Raw genomic sequence first — 23,394 nt, forward strand, 5'->3', positions numbered from 1 at the left:
AAAGAGTACAAAGTATATCTGAAATGTCCACTTTCTCAATAACATTTACAAATTTCAGTTTGGGTTCATCCTTTACAACTTTAAAAAGAAAAGAAAAAAATTCATCGGATCCAACCAATTTATCTAAAGTTAAGCCTTACAATGTACATCATACTTCAATTTCACTCCCAGTGGAGTGCCTGCTAAACACTCATTGAATTTTTCATCCATTTTCTTACTCTGAGTTTCACTGAACATATTTTTCCAGTCTCCAACTTCACCTAGAAAACACAAGCAATAGGACCAGACATTAGTTAGTGTGTTCCTTCTTACACATAGCAATTCCTGGATTTTACTCTTATTTGGAGCAAATGCTTTCACTTTGGATATGTGAGAAAAGATACAAAAAAGGAAGAGGAATGCTATATACAATCAATCAGCAGTATTATTTTCTGGGTAAAATCAGTGACATTAATTGCAGGAAAAACCAAAATGACCAGATAACTTCCCTTTTGTGGCCAAAAAAAAAAATCACTCTAGAGTTTATTTGTTTTTTTTCCGGAATTTATTCCAAGGTCACAAAGATCACAGTGCCACTGCAGATTCTCTTATAAGGAATACAAGGTTTAAGAGGGAAATGGTGGTGTTATATGGTTTGGCCTTGCCAGAACCAGCTTTAATTCCCTCCAGAGAAGCTGCCTTTTCTCTCTCTCTTGGAATCATTTCCCTCTGAACTGACAATGATAATGTTAATCTTTTTCCAACTCCTCCCTGCTAAAGCACTCTTAGGCTCCACAAGTGGGAGGATAACTCCCTAGTTACACTGGGAAACTCATTGCAGGGGAAGGTGGAATCCAAGATTGTCGGGTATGCCACTCACACCCACAGGGCAACTCTCATTTCCTACTACATGCCATCTTTGCAAGAGTCCCCCTCCCCAACATGACTTCCTCAGAGATTTTTGCCATCCCATTTATGCTGGCTAGTCCTCTATGGACTACTCTCTCCATCTCAACACCTTGCTTCTCCACAGAGGAATATTTGCTTTCTGGGGAGACAAGCTCCATGGCCACTGGACAGGTTAATGCCCCCATTGACGGAGAGCTTGTAAAATTTTTGCTGGTCTTTTGACCTGTACTACCTGTGCAGACATGACTAGTGACAAGTGTCTCTGGAACTTTACATTAGCCAGCTGTAGCAATTGTGTTGAGGGAACACTTCCTACTTGCACCTATGACTGTATCTCTTCTAATTGGGCACTTCCAAATTTGGTAGAAGAAAATGCCTAATGAAGTTTTGTAAAACACAGTCCTCTGATAGGGTACAGATTAATTATGAATAATTATGGCAATGAAGGATTAAATTTGCTTTGCGTTGTTTAGACATTAGTAAAAAGATTGTGAACTCCCCTCACCAGCCAATGGTGAGGCAGGACAGGAGTTAGAGGTGGGGTTAGTATTAGGACAAAGGAAGCCTGTGAGCTTCCGCATCTTGTACTCCCTGGCTGACACTGCTTGAGCCATGAGGGCTGTGACCTTTCTCACGAGAAAGAATAAAAACCTTTTCTGATCTCAGACTCAGACTCCTAAACTTTTGATTCTGGTGGTCATTGTCCCACATATTCCTTCTCCTCTAACAGGTTTTTGGTATGTGACACTCTATCTAAAGCTCTATATGAAATGTAAATATTCCTGGACCACTTAACACTTTAAACCAGTTAAGTAATAATAAGTAAGGCGCTTCCCTCTCCTCATCCCAAATAGTTTTAAAATTCAAAAAGAGTACTCTTTTCTTAAATTTTTGAATCTTTGAAAGATTTAAATTGAAAATACAAGTTTACTTTACCTTTGGAATTTTCTGTTCATAAGAATCCCTCAGCAGCTTGATCTGGTCTCTTAACCAGAAAGAAGTGCAGTGAGGTTGAGGGTGGATTGGAATTAGTGAAAATGGGCTTGAATGCTGCCTATGCCATTTCCCTACCCATGTGACAATGGGGTAAGTAATTTCATCTCTCTGATATTGTTTCTTCATCTGAAAATATGAGGAGTTTAAACTAGATAACTTCCAAAGGCCCTTCCAGTTCAAAATCTACCAGACTAAGATATTCCTTGTATACTATTAGTAACTGGAACCATAAACAGAAAAACAGAAAGTTTTATTAAGGTCTATTTTTAACTAATGAAATTGATCAATAGCAAAGCCAGAAATAAACCAAGCCTGATTTCATATTGAGCAGTCCTTTCCCTTCTCTACCATAATTATGCTACTTTTAATTTTCTTTACATAATAATGAAGATGGTAAGGGAACACTTCAAATTCCCTTTAGACACTAGGTAATTCTTTAAAGAAATTTAGCAATTCAAAATTCCTGACACTAATGCAACTTTACCTTTTCGAAAAAGGAATGGCCCAATTGGACCATGTGTTTCCTGAGACTTTGCTCTCATTGCTTCAAAGGTGGTCCGATCTGAAATAGTCTGAATCTGCTCCCCCGTCAGAGAGAATCCAAAGAATTCTGCCATTTGTTTCACTCCTGCAGTTAGATTCTGAAAACAAAATTTTGTAGAGTAACCTTTAACACTTCCTTCTTTTCCACCCTTATGGATTTTTATCTTATTCCCTATAGGAGGGTTTACCAAGCTTTTTTGGTCCCATTACACCCTGGCTTTCAGTAAATCTTCCCATACCTCCAATTCAATATAAAAATAAGTAGTAATGCTAGCCATGCATATGCACATAAATAAAATAATTAATTTCAATAGGATAATATAGTTATTTCCCAAGCATTCTCCATACCACTTCTCAGAGTCCAGAGGCATATATGTCCCAAAGCTTGGGAACTCCTGTCTTACATGGATTGTTTCAGACCTTTTCTTCTCCCCTCTTTACAACCTTCTCTTGAACTCCCCAGACACTTAAGGAGGATGACCTGATAGCTTCCTATTTCATTGAAAAGAGGAGATCCAATGCACTAGGTTTAAAGTCAGATTTCCTGAGTTCAAATTCCTGTAGCAACATGTACGGCTTGGACAAGTCACTTAACTTCACTGTATCTCAGTTTCCTCGTTTATAAAGTGAGGACGTTCCCCAAAGGAAATCAAAGTCATACTTAAAAATCCAGTATATAATAAAGTATTCATAGTAGCACTCTTTATGGTCCTAAAGAATTGGAAACAAAGTTAATAACCATTGAATAGAAAATAGATGAAAAAAACTACAGTGCAGAAATGTAATAGAATATTATTGTGAAATTTTAAAAATGGCAAATATGAGGAATTCAGAGAAACTTTGGAAGATTTTGTGAGAAATGCCTATTAACAACCAATATCTTAGGGAGATTTAGAGCTCTCCCCTTTCTTCCAAAGTGCTGAAGTTCAGTCTTTTGAAGGATATTACTGATAATGAGATTGCATTAACTTTGCTTATATTGAAGACCCAGCCTTACACAGAATTTGGTCTAAAGTGGGGAAGCCCATTGTGTTCTACTCAAGCATGGGTGCAGACAGATCCTTTTGTCCCGATAGCCCAAGGCTGGGAGTGGTCTGTCCAAGGATGGTATGAGGTCAACTGAAAAGAGTATGAAAACTTTGAGCCCCACTGCCATGATTGTCTTTGGTCTAAGACAGACAACCAAATAACCATCCTTTTATTAATAACCAGCTGGTCTTATTAATAAAATGATTAAATTACCCAGAAACTATCTCTTGAGCCTCTTTGTCACAATTAATATTAATGTATGTAAAGCAAAACAAAGATAATATACATAATGACTATAACAATGCAAATGAAAACTTCACCAAAAGGGAGCTGACCTCTGAGTAATGGGCCCCCCCCCACATTCTCCCCAATGCCTAGCACAGTGCTTGGCACATAATAGTGCTTAATAAATTCTTGATTGATTGATCTTGAAAAAGAGATAATAAAATATGCTTCTCCCTTCACATCACAGAGGTGGGGAACTATAAGAACAGAATATTGCATACATTTCTAGACAAGTTTTCTGAGTTATATTCTTTTTCCTTGATTCTTTCTCTTTATCACAAGGGAAGAATGGGTGGGAAATGTCTGAGATATTAAAACAAAAGGCATCAATAAAACATTTTTAAAATAAAAAATTAAATAAAGGAGTTGTGCTCAATGGGCTTTATGGTCTCTTGCCATTCTAAACTTATGTTGCTGTTATCTTCTTCAGGAATTTGCTCCTGCAGTCATCCCCTTCTCTATCCTGTACCTTTTACAATTCTCTTGCCATTGTCTCCTTCCCATTTTCATGGGTCTACCCAAATCTAAAACCTCCCTCCCCAAAATCCTACTTTGACCCTTCTAGTCCACTAAGTCACCACCACCCCATCTCTCTACTCCCTTTCACTACTAAATTTGTTGAAAAAAAATTGTCTGCTTCCAATTTTTACCCTTCAATGTTCACTGATTTCTCAACCTCCAGCAGTCTGGCTTCTACTACCTCTCTAAGGTCCCCCCAGTGACATTATAGTTGCCAATCCTAATATCTCCTTCTTTTAAATTCATCTGCTGCTTACCACCAGTGTGACTTTGGGCAAGTTGTTTTCTCCATCTGTAAAATGAGACGGTAGAACTAGATGACCTCTTAGATCCCTCCTAGCTCTAAATGTATGCACCTATATGCTTTAGGAATATCAATTTTGCTGCTGCTGCTTTTTGTCCTTCATTCTCCAAGAGGACCATGACATCAGGAAGGCTGATGCCATGACATGCAATTGAACTGGATTTTACAGAGACAGGGCTGTGCAAAGTCATAAGCCTCACTTTCACCTCCAGAGCCATCTGGGTCCAGTGGCCAGATATAGATCAGGACAACTGAAGATGGCCCAGGATACAGTGGAGAACCTTGGTCTTTCCTCAGTTTGACTGAGGCAAAACCTATTCAGTGATTAAGGCTTAGCAAGAGATGAAACAAAGAATGGCCTCTTTAAAAAAAAAAAAGTTTGAGAGGGAAAGACCCTCAAGGTTTCTGGCCAAAACAGAAACAATTGCTAGTTACATTCATTCTGAACCAATAAGGGCCTGAACAATAACCAAGTAGGGCTTGGCCTGGGACCTAGAATTGGCCAATCAGTGAGAGCCACAGTGATTTGGGGTGCAGTTATGTGTAGGATAGATTAGAGATGGGAAAGACTTGACAAGGCAGGTAATTTCCAAAAATCTATTTTAAAATAATTTTACTGATTTCTCTCCCTAAAGTTATCATTCAGTCTCCCAGCTCTAACTGTGTAAGTTAGAGGTTCACTATACATTTCTTTAGCTTTGCAATCTACAGCCAAGCATCTGGGGTACGTTAAGCACAGATATTCTCTCTCTGTTAGTCACCTTCAGTCTGGAAAGTACACTCATTCACAATCAGAGACCAAGATTCACCTGCCAAGCAAGTGATTGTTGTATAACTTTACTGGAAAAAAAAGCAAGGCATGAATATTCAAAAATAGGAATTTGCCTCTAAACAAGGTAAGACATTTTACTCTCACCAAGGAGAGGGATCACCCTGCTTTTGTCTTCTGATGGAAAGTTGAACATTTCACCTTTATCATGGCAAAAATGAAGCATGTGGGACTACTGAGTCATGTTCTGAGTAATAAACAGTTCAAGATACTTCAAAGATAAGAAATCCAATTTCTCTGTGGTTAGTACTGAATAGAGTACCGGGCTTAGAGTCAGGAGGACTTGAGTTCAAATCAGTCTATAGACATTTACTAACTATGTATCCCAAGTCACTTAAAAAACACACACACCTCTATTTGCCTCAGCTTCCCAACATGTAAAACAGATATAGTAACGGCACCTGCCTCCTAGGGTTGTTGTGAGGATCAAATGAGATATTTTGTGAATCACTCAGTATAGTGCCTGAAACATATTAGGTGCTACATAAATGTTTATTTCCTTCCTTCCCTTTTATTCCCCTGCCAGAAAAAAATTTACATACAGATCTGTCATATAGAGATCATATCACTCCTCTGCTAAAAAAAAAAAATCTTCCATAGCTCTCTATTGCATACCTTACAAAATTCAAGTGCCTTTTTCTATCATTTAAGGTACTACTCTACCATTTCAGTTTTATTTAATGTTACTTGCCTCCATACTCTCAGTGCCCTAGCCACATTGGACAACTCACTTCACTATACATTTATGTTACATGAAAGTTGTTTGCTGCTTCAAGTAAAAGTTTTTAAGTATGATTCAGCCAAAATGTCTCCAAATTCCTATGTGACTTAAAATACATTTTACTCCAAAACATCAACAACCTGGACTTCTCACCTCTCTCAGGTCTTCATATAGTATAAACATAATGTTTTCATCATCAAGGTGTTTGTTCCAGTTGACTGCATAGTCAAAGTAGCTTCCCCAAGAAACTAACAAAACAGACCAAAAACACATTACAAGACATTTCAATACATGAGGTCAATGAAATGGAGGGCTATGTTACAAATTAAATTCAACAAACATTTGTTAAAAATTTACTATATGCCAAACTGTTGCGAGTTCCCGGCCTCGCAACCAACTCGTGGGGGTCTGTTGTTAGCCCCCCACACCCGGGCCTTTGCCTAGCAAAGGGCCTGATCTTGCAGACAATGTATGGTGCGGGAGCCGAAGGATGGTGAATGACTCCGTTTATTATTTCAGCAAGCAGCATTTTTATATCTTTAGTGAAGTAGGTACATTCTTTGGTTACGTGGGTGAAAAACAGGTAAAATCAAGACACCTGGGTACTAGGACCGCCCCAACTCCGCCTACTCTCCTCCCCTTCTCTTCCCGAGCTAACCTGAAGCTCCCTGCAGTCAGGCAGTCCAGGCAAAGAACCGGAAGTTCCATGTGCTCTGGCAAGCCCAGACAGAGAGCTGGAAGTTCCATGTGCTCAAGCAGGTCCGGGCAAAGACCTGGAATTGCTAGGGAGGCAACAAAGGCGAGACCCCTCCTCCTGGCTCCACCCATATCTCAGAGCCCTGAGTTTATCTCAGCAGGCCCTGGGCATGGAGGTCCAAGGAGGGCAGGGCTCGGCTCTAACTTGGTCCGTAACACCAAACATTGTCCTATGTATTGGGGATTCATGGACAGAAATGAGATAGCTCCTGCCTTCCAGAAGCTTGCATTCAACTGGGGGCGGGGAAATACAATATATTGACCAAAAAAAAGCCACTTTGAAAAGGAATGGCATAACTAACAGCAGGGGATCAGGTAAGGTTTCATGAAGAAGGTTGCAGCTGAGTTGATCCTTAAAAGGAGTTCAGGATTCTGAGAGATGGTGATAAGGAAGGGGTGCATTCCATACAAAAGCAAGACTTGAAACATCAAGACTGGGGAACAGCTAGTGGTCTAATTGGGCTAGAACATAAGTAAAAGGGAGTAACATAAAATAAGGAATAAGTCTTTAGTACATACATATACAGCCTCACTCAAGTCCTATTTCAGTATCTTATCACAGCATGAATGCTTGAAGACTAAACCATAACATAATCTAGCAGGTCCTGCCAAATTTAAAAGACTTAGAGCATAGAGGCAATATGCTCTAATGGTAGAAAACAGGTCCTAGACATAGGAAGACCTGGGTTCAAGTTCCATCTCTGGAACATACTTGCTGTGTAATCTCAGTCAAGGTACTTAACCTCTCAGTGACTTAAGAAACTCTTTAAAACTACAACTTGAAGAGAAGGTGCCCATATCCATTGATAGAATCTCCTCACTATGACTTCCCTAAACCAATGAAATCACAGTTCTGGTCTTGCCACCCTATATTAGGAAGGCAGAATTTATGATTTCAAAGAGAATCTCATATGTGCCTAAAAGGTCCAGAACCGCAGGATATAAGGAATTCTCTAGGCAGAAGGCAGGAGAACTAAAGCATGTATTTACACTCCACAGTAACAAGCCCACAAACCAGCGTCCCCATTTTGATATTTTCATCAAAAGCTTCCAGGCCCAATAAGTCCGCCTTACAAGGGTAACCAGAAGGCCACAGAGAAGTGAGATGGTATAAGGCAAAATCGTATACATGCTTCCCCTCTATGGTAAGAAGATTACCCACTAGCCTCTAGTCAGCTCTGCTACCGGCAGCTCAGCTTCGGCTGTAGGTGTCTCTGGCTCCAACCGGAAAAGGAAAAGAGGATCTTCAAGCTGTCCTCTCCCCTCTTATAGAGTTTTTGACATCATCAAACGCCGCCTGAACAACCAGGGCCGATTGGTTCTTGACTTGGCCCTTCCCCCTAGCGTAGACCACGTTAACACACTTCCCCTCAGCCAGCCCCACGACTCATCACACAGGAAGCTCTGGTCCTGCCCCGGAAGAGCAAGCCCCAGCATCCAGGGAAGCTCAACGAGGCAAGCTGAGTCATTCAAAGAAAACAAAGTCCATTCTGGCTACACACCCCCAACCCTAAAAAGGCTTTTAATATGGTCTTGTGGCAACCATGAAGTTTTGGTCATTAGGTGGTGTTTATTTAATATTATGTATGGTCATATAGTACTTTAAAATGTCAATTGTTCTGCACTGATGCAAAGTGAAATGAGCAGAACCAGGAGAACAAGGTACACAGTAACAACAATACTATATGATGATCAACTGTGAGTGAATTACCTGTGCATTAGCAATTTTGATTTGAAGATCTTCCCCACCCATTAATAGGCCATGTGACCAGCTTATGTCACAAGAAGCCTAAGTTACATGGTAGGAAGAGCTTCCTGACAGGAAAAGGAAGTTATTTCACAGAAAATGCTGAGAGAGAGAGAAAGACAATATGGCTGCTAGTGGTTGCTAGTGGCTGCCCTCATGATTGTTAGAACTGAACAGGATGACTTAGCTGTACTGTGAGTTTGTTTTGGGAGGACCCCAGCAGGGGGTTGGAAAGGTTTTGGGATGATGAGTTTCCAGGCTGTGATATGATGTTTTAAGTTCCTTGCTGTTATGATAAAGTGGGCTGACTGGCTGTGGGAGCTGAACATTTGGTTATGGGATATGATTTTCTGGTGTCTGAATAAATGTTATACTTTTTTGACCTTCTTTATGGAGAGTCTCTCATACTTTGCGATACAGAACTACATAGGCATAATCACTATTATCGTTGATGTTGTGTTTATTGCCTTACTGTTTCAACCTTTCTCAGCAATACAATGATCAAGACAGTTCCAAAGGACTCATGATGAAAAATGCTACCATCTCCAGAGAAAGAACTGAAAGAGTCTGAATGAAGACTGAAGCACTCTATTTTTCACTTCATTCTTTTGATGGTGGTGGTGGTGGGGTGTTGGTCTGTGTTTTCTTTTATAACATGATTAATATGGAAATATGTTTTACATGATTGCACACATATAACCTATATCAAATTGCTTACTATCTCAGGGAAGGGGGAGGAGAGGGAAGGAAAGAGAGAGAATCTAGAATTCAAAATTTTTTAAAATGAATATTAAAAATTGTTTTTACATGTAATTGGGAGAAATAAAATATTATTCAAGAAAAAAAGAATGTAAATTGTTCACATAGGATCATATACTTATAGTTGGAAGGGAGCCTAGAGGTCATCTAATTCAGTTCCCTCATTTTACTGAGGCCTAGAGAGGTTAAGTGATTTGCCCAGAGTCATATAAGCAGTAACTAGCAAAACTGGGATTTGAACTCAGGTCCTCTGACTTCAAATTCAATAGTACAGAGATTGGAGATGGACAGTTTGGGGGGGAACCATACAGAATGTGAAGAAGAGTAATGGGTAATAGCATTGGAAAGATGGGGCAGCTAGGCGATGTAGTGGATAGAGTACTGGGCCTAGAGTTAGGAAGACTCATTTTCCTGAGTTCAAATCTGGCCTCACACACTTACTAAAGACACAACCCTGATTGCCTCAGTTCCTCATCTGTAAAATGAGCTGGAAAAGGAAATAGCAAATCACTCCAGTATCTTTGCCAAGAAAACCCCAAATGGGGTCATGAAGAGTCAGCCATAACTGAACAACAACACTGAAAAAGTAGTCTGGAAACTGGTTGTGAGGGGCTCCAAATTCCAAAAGAGAAGTTTATATCTTCTCTTAGAAGAAACAAGGAGATTTTTGAGAAGGGGAGTGATATGGTTAGACATACACTTTAGGATTATCACATTGGCAGCTGCATGGTGGATGGAATGGAGAGAGAGAGACTTGAGGCAAACAGAACAATGTATATTGAGAAATTAGTAGCCCTTACAATAAGCTCCCCTCACCCTTAATTGCTTTTAATTTTTTCATCTGATTTATTTCTATTATCATTTCATTCTTTATCCCTCTCTATTACTCTCTGGGGAGAACAAAATAAATTGCTAGGGTTTTCTCCATCTCAATAACAACAACCATGTCTCCCCTTTTTATTCCATCAAAATAAGTTGCAGGAAAAGCAAAGATCACCTGATGAAAAATTTGAGAACTACTGGTTCAGGTGACAATAAATACATTAGAAGTATTTTTTAGCTTCTAGTTCCTAAAATATATTGGTCCCTCAGACAAGTGAAATAAAATTGAAACAATCTAGAATGCAAAAATTTGTCTAGGGCCAAATGAGATTTTATCTCCTTGAGCAGCTAGTATGGCACTATATTCAGTGCAGTTTCTTTTTCTTAGACTTGACCCATGGGCCTCAAATTCATAAACTGTAGAATGAGAAGATAGATGAAATTATCTCTGAAGTCCCTTCTAGAACCAATATTCAATGACTGTATAATGCCAAGATGTAGGAGAATAAGCAGTGAGGAAAATAGGCTGCCACCAATGGCAGCACCTCCCTTTTCTGAGCCCACACATATTTCCCTGTAGTTGCTCAAGAGAAAGGACAGGGGGTTCGATCACATGCTGCAGTAGATAAAATATGGCTTTTTGATGTGGCATAATACCTCCAGGACATGACTTTAAATCAAGAAACACAGAATTTCACAACATCAAAATTTTTGAGTCAGAAGGGACCTTAATGTCTATATAGTCCAACTCATATACAAAAGGAATATCCAATATAACATATCAAACATCTGGTCGTCCACCGTCTACTTGAAGACCTCCAAGGAAGAAACCAGAATTCAAATCACCTCAGTTATTTATTTACTAGTGTCATCATGGATGCAGCTCTGAAAGCCTCAAGTGTTCTTATCTATGGAATGGGGTAATAATGCTTGTACTACTAGCCTCACAGAGTTGTGAAGAAGGTGATTTACTAAATAAAGTGCTATGCTAAATATGAGATGGAGATGAGGATGAAGAGGATGAGGATAAGGATAATGAGGATGATGATGAAGAGACTTGGACAACTCACCTCTATCCTGATTTGCTCATTTTCTAGTAAATCTGCGTACATAATGTGTTTTTGTAAGAGTTCTTCCATAGGCAGATCCTTATATTTGCCTTATACTTACTTTGTTTATATTTGTACTTTTTGTATGTTATTTTACTTCAATAGAATGCCAGTTCCTTGAAGGCAGGTAGTGTTTCATTTTTGTCTTTGCATAACTACCCCCTAACACACTGTCTAGCACATAGTAGACACTTAAAAATGCTTGTTGACTGATTCAACATGTTACCAAAGGCAATTATGAATCTTAATAACTTGATATTTTAAAACCCAGAGACAAAGGTACAACAAGCAACATAAAAGAACCGCTGGGCCTTCGCCAATTGTCTTGACTTATGTCTTGCCATTGGACTCCGATGACTCTGGAGGACAGAATGAGGCTAATAACTTTGTTCAGCTCTGCCTCACTTAAATCCAATTCATTTGCAAGTCAAGACATCACCCACCTGATGTCATTGGTCCCCTTTGAGAAGGAAGGACAAACAACAACAATAAAATAACTGATCTTGAATAATCTACTTAAATTTTGGGGAATTCAGTTTCCTTTTCTGTCAAATGGCTTCAGAGGTGTTCTATAGTATTAAACCAATATGATTCTTCGATACTATTCTATTTATCTGACCACAGATTCCATTAAAAGCCTTGTTTTCGTATTTACCTGAAATGACAATGTTTCTTTAAGTAACTATACCTTGTCCTTTCATGAAATAGCTGAAGAAATCATCCCAAGAGCCATAGCTTGGAATATCAGGAACATCATTGTGGAAATGAAAAAAAGATGTTGCTGTATCTTTTGGATTTCTAAACATCACCAATATCTGCAAAGAAAAAAAGACTTCAGTCTACTTTAGATTTATGTTTATGCAATTAACAAAAGAGCTAATGTAAACAATTTCCTTTTATACCCTGACATTTGATTAACAAGTAGAAAAAATACCTCTTGCTGTGGAGATAACAGCTGTATGGATTGATGGAGCACACACTGGCTCTGTAGCAGAGGACTTGGGCTTGTCTCTGATGCTTAAGGACCTTGGACAGATCACTTGGACCTACTGAATCTCATTTCCTGAACTGTAAAATGAGGATGATTATTGCACCTACTTCCAGTAGTTGTTGTAAGGATCAAATGAGATGATATTTATAAAGTGCTTAGCACATAGGTGCCTAATAAATGACTGCTCTCTTATATTTTTTCTCTCTTCTATAAAGCAGTATGCTATGGTTGAAAGAGTCCTGGAAACTGAAGTTAGAATACCTGGGTTTAAGTCCTTGCTCCACTATTTACTAACTACATGTGGTTTTGAGCAAGTTATTCAATTTCTTCAACTATAAGTAATGTATATAAAAACACTTTGTAAACTGAAAAGCCCTATTCAAATATAAGACATCAGAATCATTATCTTAGTCTTTTCTCTAAGAAATGGAAAGGCAAAGAGATATAGAATAAAGGGAAAAGTGGTAAAGGGAGAGGTTAATTATTCCTATCATTTATTAATAATAAATCTTTCACTAGGTCATAAGCTCCATGTAAGTAGGAACTTCATCTTATTTATTTGTATTTTCCCCTGAGTGGCTTGGTGGGATGGAGATTTGGAGGTAGAAAGAGTCTTCAGTCTTGCCAATTCTAAAGTTCCACCTCACACCCATCATATTGGCAAAGTTAACAAAAAAGGAAAATGACACATGTTGGAGGGTCTTTGGAAAAAAAGTACAGTAATACACTCTTGGTGGAGATCTGAAATGGTTCAGCCATTCTGTTGGAACTCTACCCAAAAATTACTAAACTGTGCTTACTTTTTAACCCAATAATACCACTACCAGATCTATACACCCAAACAGATCAAAGAAAGCAGAAACATCTGCACCGCCCCGACCACCCCAAAAAATTATAGCAGCTCTTTTTGTGGTGCCAAAGAACTGGAAGTCAGTCCATAATCTGGGGAATGACTGAACAAATTATGGTATGTAATATGTGATGGAATACTGTTACGATGTAAGAAATTATAAAGGGAATAATTTCAGAGAAACCTGGAAGCAGAACCAAGGGAACGATTTATACAATAACAATATTGTAAAGGCAAACAACTTTGAAAGATTTAAGATCTCTGATCAATGCAATAACCAAATGTAATTTCAGAGGACTCATGTTGAGATTTAGGAGGCAAAACCAAGGTTTACTATATATGTTTCAGCATAGATTTGGGGCTTCTCAATCATCTCTGAACAAGGAACAGAGATTTCCTAAAGCTTCTATAGTTTCTAATTACATCAGAGACAAAGGAAAAGAATACAATGTTTGGATTTATAGACAGCAAAAAGGAGACAGGAATCCATAATTGCACCAGATGAAAAATAAAGTTTACCTTATTACTTTACCTTACACTTGTAAGATTTACATTTCAAGGATAGGTTTATGAGATGCGTATTTCAAAGATACACTTGGAAAGTTTTCAATGGGTTAACTGAGAGGAAGAAGTTTTGTAATCAAAAGATAAAGAACTGGTTGAGGATTTATTAATAAACATAGAGAAGGGGGTCATCTGGGTTTTACAACCATCAAGTGGTTTAAATTACTTTATAATTTCTTATGTCTGTTAAAGAACAATTGGGAGTCTCAGTTGGTTTAACACATCTTAAAGAAAGCCTCAGCTTTGCTATGTGACTTTCTTTACAATTAAAGGTAGCTATATTGAACCCAAATAATACTGGAGTAAAAGAATTAGAAATTCTTCCAACAACATAGTTGAATATGGTCTCTTTTGGGTATTTTTCTTTATCATAAATAAGTGTGATAAGGAAGGGTTCATCCTGGAATAAGATAAGGGGAATTCCTGTGACATGAGGACCAAAAGTATTAGCAAAATATATTTAAAAAGAAAAGAAAAACTGAGACTAACCAACCCCATTGGGTAGCTGACATTTATTTCAATAAAACTTTGTGATGAGAAAATGAACTAAGGGCACTGTAAGCATTTCAATGGCAGTGGAAAGGGCATCCTGTGGACACTCACCTTGGCTTTGTTTGTGAAGATTGACTTGGGCAGTTTGTCATAATGAAGATGAGTTGCCAAAATCCTTGGAGATGGGAATCGTTTCATCCTCTGTAAAAATAAAAATAAACAAGTGAAGGAAGATTGCTATATGTTCAAGGTTGGGAGTATTCATTCCTTAGCCTGGGGTAGGAAAGCAACCCTATATACTTCTTTGGGAAACTCCTCTCTTATCCTCTCCTCTCTCCTCCCTAACCTTTTCCTCCATTGTTGGATTGGATCTCCTACTGCCCATCCATAGTTTGACTAGAATTTTAGTACCTCCATCTTTCTTCAGTGAATTAGGGTTACTCCGGCCCCAGCTTTAGCTTTACATTCAGTCTTTTCATTCTTTACTAAGTCCCTCTGCCCATCTCACGCTGTTTTTCCTTGTAGTCTCTCAGGCTGCTTATCTCTTTCCAGCTGTTCCTTCTTCTGTCATCCTGTGCCCTCAAAACCCTTCTATACTCCTGCCTTATTAGGATGAGAAGAGGCAAAAATGATTTCCTTTCTGAAATTTTTTTTGTTTGAATCAAAATTTCTAGGTATCAAACAACTTATCAACAATAATTATTTATCATCTACTATGTGCTAGGCACTGATTTAGATGCTTAGCATATAAAAGCAAAGAATGAAACAGTCTCCATTCCTAATGATCTTAACATTCTATTTGTGGAGACAGCTATGCCATCGCTGACAGCACACTAGACTTTGTGCTCATGATAGATCTCTTTTCATATAAATGTAATGGGGGTCTGACCAAAGGAGCTTCTTCTTCAGAGCATGCAAAGCATGCTCTGCCTATGGCTGGCCCACATGGAAGAGGCTGGGAAACCTGCTTCCAGGAAATCATGAAGATAGGTAACGAAAGGCCTTGCTCCATGATTTGGAACAAGCACAAACATTTTGTAATTGGTTTGGGTCTACTAACCATGTGGATAAGGGATAGATTATTGATTGGCTGCTGAATTGAAACTGGGGTTCATTTGAAATGCGCCAACCAGGAAAACCTGGTTAGTAAGGCTATTTGTCTTGTTCTTTCTCGTCTAGATGCTGTTCAGGAAAGAAATACATGCTATAAGCCTTTAGATGAGGAAAGGCCTCAAGCCCTCCTCCTTTGGGACCAATATATGGCCCATGAACACAAGACATTCTTCTTTACCTTTCTTCTTTCCTACTTTAGGTGAAGGAATACTGGAAATGGCTACAATGGCCTTGTGAGCTTCAAAAGCTTTGAATAGTGGATGCCAAAAGTCTTGCAGTCTATGCCTGGATGTGCCAGAAGCCAGATAGTGAGGAGCAAAGATCTATTTGACCAGTCATAGCCCTAAGAGATTTAGAGGAAAGTACAGTAATTGATTCGTTGTCTATGCTGAAGTTGGAAGAGAATTTGGTGGGATAAATGCTATGTAGATAATATATTAATTTTGATCCTACTCTTCCTAGGGGCAGAAATGGTATAGAGAAAACTGTGCCCTCAAGTGTTAGGAGGAAATGCCTTGTAACTTCTGCTCTTGCTACATATGAAGTAAATGTTCAGTCATGTCCAACTCTTCATGACCCCATTTGGGATTTTCTTAGCAAAGATATTGGAGTAGTTTGTTGTTTCCTTCTCCAATTCATTTTACAGATAAGAAAATGAAGGCAAACAGGGTTAAATAACTTGCCCAGGGTCACACAGGCAGTATCTGAGGTCAGATTTGAACTCAGGGAAATAAGTCTTCTTGACTTCCGGCTTGGCACTCTATCCACTGTGCCACCTAGCAGCCATATGAAGTAAATATCCCTTTGCAAAAAGCATTAATTGTGGAGAACACATCGGAATGGGGGGAGGGAAGTAGGGCTGGAAGCATTGCATTACAGCAACATTCCCCCATGTGATCTGTGCACTGCGTGCTTAACAAATATACACTCCTCCTTTCAAAGACAGGCCAGTTAAAAAGGTAAGTTAGATAATATCTAATAAGAGGTATTATTTAGCCAAAGCAAAAAGACCCTTTGTTCCTAACAGCCTTGAATATCTGTTAAAAAATGGGGGGAGGGGGAAAAGGAACCTATCCATTGGTTACTATGAATAATGTAGACAGTGAAAGATAATACAGGCAAAAAATAATGAAGACATAAATATGTATTTGAGCTTCCACAGGCACAGCAAAACAATTATAGTCTTGGCTAGTTTTGACCTAGATTTTTGTTTCTGTCAGTGCACTGAATACAATATTTGTGGATATAAATCAAGGGAGAACTATAATGCTAAATTTGAAATGTTTCTTAAAATGAGTTTCTTTGACAGTCTTGGGAGGTTATAGTTTTGAAACAGGAAAGTAAGTAATCCTAAAATTTGGAAGTGGCCTGGAGTCATTTCAGCCTTTATGATAACAGTTTCAGTCTTGGAAACAGTTTGGGGAGTAGAAAAAACAGTTTCCAATGTAAGTAATATAATCTTGAAGTGGGGAAAAGCTGAAGAAGCCATTTTCTGGGAACTTGAATGACTGAGAAGACGAATGTAGAGGAAAGAATGCAAGAATTCCTCTCTGGCTCCTATACAGTAGCTATGTGGCAAATCACAGCAATTCAGCCTCAGTTTACTCTTCTATAATAATACACATATGCATCTTCCTCACACAATTAGTTTGGGATGAGATATTATATATATGCGTGTGTATCTTAACATATTTTAAAGAGCTATATGCACATTAACTGTTATTATAATGGAATCATAGGTGTAGAGTTAGAAGGGACCTTTGAGGCCATCTAGTCCAACTCCATCATTTTACAGAAGAGGAAAGGGAAGTCTAGGGAAGTTATTACTAACTAAAGTCATTTAGGGTATGCAATGGATAAGACATGGAGCCTGGTGTCAACCATGGGACCTGAATTCAAATCCAGCCTCAGACACTTAATAGCTGTAGGATCCTGGGCGAGTCACTTAGTCTTTGTCTACCTCAGTTTCCTCAATTGTTTGGCCCTGGGCAAGTCTCTTAACCTATGTTTACCTCAGTTTCCTCAACTGTAAAATGGGGATAATAATGGGACCTATCTTCCAAGGTTATTCTGAGGATCAAATGAGATAATTTTTGCAAAGCACTTAATACAGCGCCTAGAGCATACTAGACACTTAATAACTAGGAATGCTAGGAAGCTCCTTTTAAGTTGAGTAGAGATTGTATCATTCTTTGTATTTGTATACCCAGCACCTGACACTGTGCCTGGTACATAGTAGGCACTTAATAAATGCTTGTTAATTTACTGATTAATTCAATGACTTCAAAAAACTGATGATAAAGCATGCTTCCAATCTCTTAACAGAAATATAGTAGAAATTTCTTCCTTCCTTCCTTCTTTCTTTCTTTCCTTTCTTTCCTTTACTTTGAGGTTAACTTCTATCTATTCTGCATGTATTCTGTATATATCTATTTATGTACATACTGTCTTCTTCATTAGAATGTAATCTCCTTGAAGGTAGGTACTGCTTTTTAAAAAGATATCAAAAGGATTTAACACAGTGCCTGGCACACAATAAGTGCTTAATAAGTATTTGTTGACTGATGATCTACCTTGATTCATCTCTATTGTTGGTGGCAATAATCTCTTCTTTTTTTGAATAATGTTATGTTTCCCCCCAATTACATGTAAAAATAATATTAAACATTCATTTTTTAAAATTTTGAGTTCCAGATTCTCTCTCTTTCTCTTTCCTCTCCTCCTTCCCTGATATGGTAAGCAAATTGATATGTTATACATGTGCAATCATATGAAACACATTTCCATATTAATCATGCTGTGAAAGAAGACACAGACTAAAAAAACAAAACAAAACAAAACCATGAAAAATAGTATGCTTTGGTCTGCATTCAGACATCATGCAACAATTTCTTATGATCACCGTACACTCACCCCAATTTTACATACTTATGTTATAGACATCCTCTTTTCTGGAGAAAAAAAAACCCAGATGCTGCGTTGTTTGTAAGGGGTGCTATATTTCATGGGCTTATCTTAGTATCCCCAAAAGAAGCACCATCTAGTCACTCTTCCCTTACCTCTAGTTCTAGCCTCATGTGGGGGGGGGAGGTGTGATCATCCCTTGTTTACATGCCCCTATACAACCGGAGAATTCCTTAGGATTAAACACATAGTTTATAACACATTAACAACTACAGAAATAGTCACCCTCCCCTCATCCCAGGAAAGGAAAAAACACAAAACAATAACAGAAAAAGCTGACAGACATGGATAAAGTTCTTTAAGGTTTAACCACACACCATCACAGTCTCAGTCCTTACATAATTTAGCTATTGGATCAATAGGAATGAAAACTATCAGATCACCAAAAAAAAATCTTTTTTTTTGGTCATCATTATCACTAGTGTCTTTCACTTCTAATTCCCTTTCCCCTTAAAACAAAACAAAAAAAATTCTCTGTGACAAACATAACCAAGCAAAATAAATCCTCAGTTACCATGTTTGAGAACATATGTCTCACTCTATACCTCTAATCTATTGTATTTCTCTTAAAAGGTTGGAAGCATGCTTTATTATCAGTTTTTGGAAGTCACTGATTTGATCAGTAAATCAACAAGCATTTATTAAATGCCTACCATGTACCAAGCACAGTGTTAGGTACTGGGGATATAAATACAAAGAATGGTACAATCCTTACTCAATTTAAAAGGAGCTTCCAAGCATTCCTAATGAAAACACCAGAAATGAGTAAAAAGTTCGAAATATAAACACAGAAGCCATGAGAAATATAAGACTGTAAGTATGAGGAAACAACAAGGAGAGATTAAACAAGGATAAAATATTTAAATTGTAATAGGAAAAGATGATACAAATTTCTCCTGGGAGCTTTCATGTCATCAAGGGTCATAGAGGGAATTCATTATGGCAGAGATTCTGAAGATGGTTTTGTTATGTTTTGAGGATCTTAAGAAAAGAAAGGAAGGCGGGGGAGGGGTGGGAAAAGCACACAAGGGGGAAAAGTAGGATGATGAAATTATATAATCATGGTACACACACACACACACACACACACACACACACACACACATATACAGAGAGAGAAAGAGAAAGAGAGAGAGAGAGAGAGAGAGAACTATACGAATGAGGAGGAAGGGATGGGGGGAGTTGGCAACACTTGAACCTTACTTTTATGTGAACTGATCAAAGAAGAGTAGAACACACACAGAGAAAGTTGACTGTGGAAATACATTTAACTCAACAGGAAAATTTTTATTAAACTGCTTGAACAGGCCTTTTCCCAGGGACAATATCCCAATTCCTTTGAACCTAAAGATTACTCTTGCTTCCCATCCATGGAGCCCAATTCTTGACATTACCACAGTTAGCTACCAAAAGTTACAATCCTGATGACTTGTTTGCTCCACATATGGAGTCATAACTCCTCAAATAACCTGGTTATTACTTCAATGTAAAGATCACTTTGCTAGCCTTCTATCCCTTTATATATTTTGTTGTTCACGGTGATGGCAGATAGAGAGTACTGTTGACATCAAATTCATCCTTATCACCTCCTCCTCACCAGTAATTTGGATTCCACCCTAAGCTCTCAGCTTTTGCCTTCTCTTGCTGGGGCACAGGACTTAAGGTCACTTCCTCTACAATGTTCTCTTTTCCAAGTTCCTCTTTATGCATCTTCTTCCCCCATTAGAATATTAGCTTCTTGAAGACAGGGGTTGTTTCAGTTTGTATTTGTATTCCCAGTGCCTGGCCCAATGCCTTGCAGATAGTAAGTGCTTAACAAATGTTTTTTCTATCTATCTAGCCAAGGGTAGACTGGAACTGACCTTGGTGGAAAAAAAACCCAGAGGTGCAGTACTTAGACACCTAGCCCAAAGTGGATATACTCCAGAAGGCTTTGAATTTACCTGCTCCTACACATCCTCCAAATAAGCCTTGCTTCATGACGATTCTTAAAAAGTTACTTGCTATATCTCATACTTTGAATATAAACATTGATCAGCTAGTCTGACCACCACTATGGTCCAAATCACCCTTTCACTGCTTACTACCAGAATCACTTTGAGTGAGTCACTTGATTTCTTTAAGACTCAGTTTCCTCATCTTTCAAATGAGCAATTTGGACTGGATGATCTCTCCAGCTTGACATACTATGAAACTCATGAAAATCTTAGGGAAACAGTTACATGATTCTGGGAGAATTCCTTAAGACCAATGTACCCCAGATCTTTAATCTTTAATGTTCCCTCTCCAAGGAAACCTCTTATATCAAATTTGATTCCCCAGATAGCAAGTTTCTGGATTAAAAGGGTACCATGTCAAATACTGTTGGAACCAGAATATGGACAGTATAGCCCTCTGTTAAATAAAATATTTAAAAGACATGCATATTTACTGAATAGCCTTCTGTATCCCATAAAGTGTCCGTAATTTACAAATTAATTATGAGGTTTGTGTGGTTCACCTACAAACCAACCTGATGCTGGAGTGGGATCACAAAGGGAAGAGAAGTATCACATCTTTCCTCAGAAAGAATAGCATTTTGATTATATCAAATGTAGCTTCTCATTAGGAAATGGTTTAGGACCACTGGTGTAAAATGACAGTGATGAGTTCTGGATCTTAGAACTGCATTCTGTACTACTCATGACTTTCTCTTCTGCGTTTTAGACCCTTTAACCATGGTTCAGCTAATCATTAATATTTATCTTTCTAATTTAGATGCTCTTACTTACTGAACTAGGACTTACCAAATGGATGGAAAGATTCCTTTCCTATGTTAATCCTTCTATAATTTCAGAGCTAAGATACTAACCTGATATTTTTCTGGATCTCCACATTCAAGAACTGGAAATTCTGGATGTTCATACTTTTGGGGGGAGATGGCACATATTAATTCACTAAATATCTGGAGAAGCCAGTTTGATCCTATAACAGAGTAAGCAAAAGAAAATTAGTTGGAAACACATAGAGAAAAATGCCCAAACATAGTATGTACATAAAAATCACCCTACTGAAAATTAATCTTCTTAATAGAAATAAAATTGTAGTATATTTCCTTCTGACAAATATCCCACTTGTACACTGACACAGAATTACAAACAATAATTTGTTAGCTAGCTTGTTTTATGATGCATTATTTAATATATCAAAATTCACAGACTGGGTTTTGGGGTGGTTGTATCAAATGAGTTATATTTACCACACTTGGGATAAGATGCCAGCACTATGTCCTCTCTTCTAGCTTCAAAGTGGTCCAGTGCTTGGAAAGTTTCTGCAGTGCATATGGTGATTGGGTAAGTGATTCCTTGATAAGAGAAAAGGAGGTGAGAAAGGGCAGTTTCTCTAGATTTTTCCAAGGCTTCATCAATGTATTCAATAACTTTGGAGTTCTGGGCCATGTTAGCTTCCTGATGTGAAACTGCCCTGCTGTTATTCAACAGAAGTGGTACCTTTTAACTAAACTCTTAGTGGGTGGAGTAAAGGAAAATCCTGGGGCTTCTCCTGTACTCATGAGAAACATAATTTCTTTCACCTCTTCCTGCCCACCCTCCCATGAGAAAAACAAACAAACAAAAAAAGCAAAATACAGGTGCTTGAAAGACCAAGGAAAGCATTGAAAACTAATCCATTCTAAAGGCCAGAATCCATTACTCAGGTGTAAATCTGTCATTAAGCCATACTTGGCTCCAGAAAGGAATTGCAAAGATGTCTTTCCTTCCCTACTTCGTAGAAAAAGAGACTATGGAGGTAGAACATTACATAGACTGTCTGAACTAATTGATATATTGGTTGATTTTGCTCAACTGCTTCTCTCTCTCTCTCTCTCTCTCTTTTTCTCTCTCTCTCTCTCTCTCATTCTTTTTATAGGAATGACTTACTGGAAACAGGAGGAGATAGGTATATCTTTCAGAATGAAGATCCTTAGCACTATTAAATAGTTCAACATTAAAAAGATATAGGGCTTTATCAATGGAAATGACACCAAAAAATTAATTAATTTGCCACTAAACCTTAAGGACCACTGGGTCTTGCCGTTGACTTGCAGTAGAAACCTCGTATATTGTGTTTTCTCCTCCTATTAGAATGTGAGCTCCTTGAGAGCAGGGTCTGTCTTGCTTTTCTCTTTTTTGGATCTCTAGTACTTAGCACTTTGTACATAAAAATGCTTAATAAATTATTTTTAATTTATTCATTCAGTAAAAACAAGAGACACCTATTTTAAAAAAATATAATGTCCCTTCCAAATTAAAGATAATAAGCTACCAATATTTATTGAAATTAATCTTCATTTTTATATTAAAAGATCCATTTATCAAATAAACAATTGTGTCTACCCATGGCATCAAATAGGTTCTACAAGAACTATCTATCTCTGAATATACGAATAACCCCATTAGATATTAAGTTTCTTATATACTTGTGCCCCTGGACCAAGAAATGCATTTTAACCAAATCTGGGCAAAATTCTTACTCTCTGTTATCCATGTTTTAGAGGTAAGTGATTATATTTTATTTTGGGATCTCTTTCTTGAGGTGATTGATGGATTCTTTCAATGCCTATTTTGCACTCTGGTTCCAAGACATCAAGGCAGTTCTCCTTGATAATTTCTTGAAAGATGCTATTCAGGTCCTCCTTTTGATTATAGCTTTCAGATAGTTCAGTGATTCTGATATTGTCTCTCCTGGATCTATTTTCCAGGTCAGTTATTTTTCCCATGAAATATTTTACATTTTCTTCCATTTTTTTCATTCTTTCCAATATGTTTGATTGATTCTCTGTCTCATAGAGTCATCAGCTTTCACTTGCCCAATTCTAACTTTTAAGGTGTTGTTTTCCTCAATTAGCTTTTGTATTTGCTTTTCCATTTGGCCAATTGTATTCTTTAAGGAGTTGCTCTCTTCAGTGGATTTTTGTATCTCCTCTTCCATTAGGCCAATTCTACTTTTTAAGCAGTTTTCTAAGCTGTTGACCCTTTTTTCATAATTCTCTTGCATCACTCTTGTTTCTTTCCTCTCTTCTTCTACTTCTCTTATATGATTTTTAAGCTCCTTTTTGAGCTTCCCTTTCTGGGCT

At 37.9% G+C, this 23,394-nt stretch overlaps 1 protein-coding gene across 1 annotated transcript; it reads right to left on the reverse strand.

Moving 5' to 3' along the window:
- Window positions 1–113: 113 nt before the first annotated feature.
- Window positions 114–21,718, reverse strand: SULT6B1 (sulfotransferase family 6B member 1). The gene is made up of 7 exons (XM_036752968.1): window positions 21,520–21,718; window positions 21,133–21,245; window positions 14,316–14,405; window positions 11,996–12,122; window positions 6,268–6,362; window positions 2,369–2,525; window positions 114–260 (listed from the first exon to the last, which is right to left on the reverse strand). The coding sequence occupies exons 1-7, from the start codon at window positions 21,716–21,718 to the stop codon at window positions 130–132; spliced, it is 912 nt and encodes a 303-aa protein (XP_036608863.1). The 3' UTR covers window positions 114–129.
- Between the last annotated feature and the right edge of the window lie 1,676 nt (window positions 21,719–23,394).

The sequence above is a fragment of the Trichosurus vulpecula genome, chromosome 3 (assembly GCF_011100635.1).
Source record: "Trichosurus vulpecula isolate mTriVul1 chromosome 3, mTriVul1.pri, whole genome shotgun sequence".
Taxonomy (NCBI): domain Eukaryota; kingdom Metazoa; phylum Chordata; class Mammalia; order Diprotodontia; family Phalangeridae; genus Trichosurus; species Trichosurus vulpecula.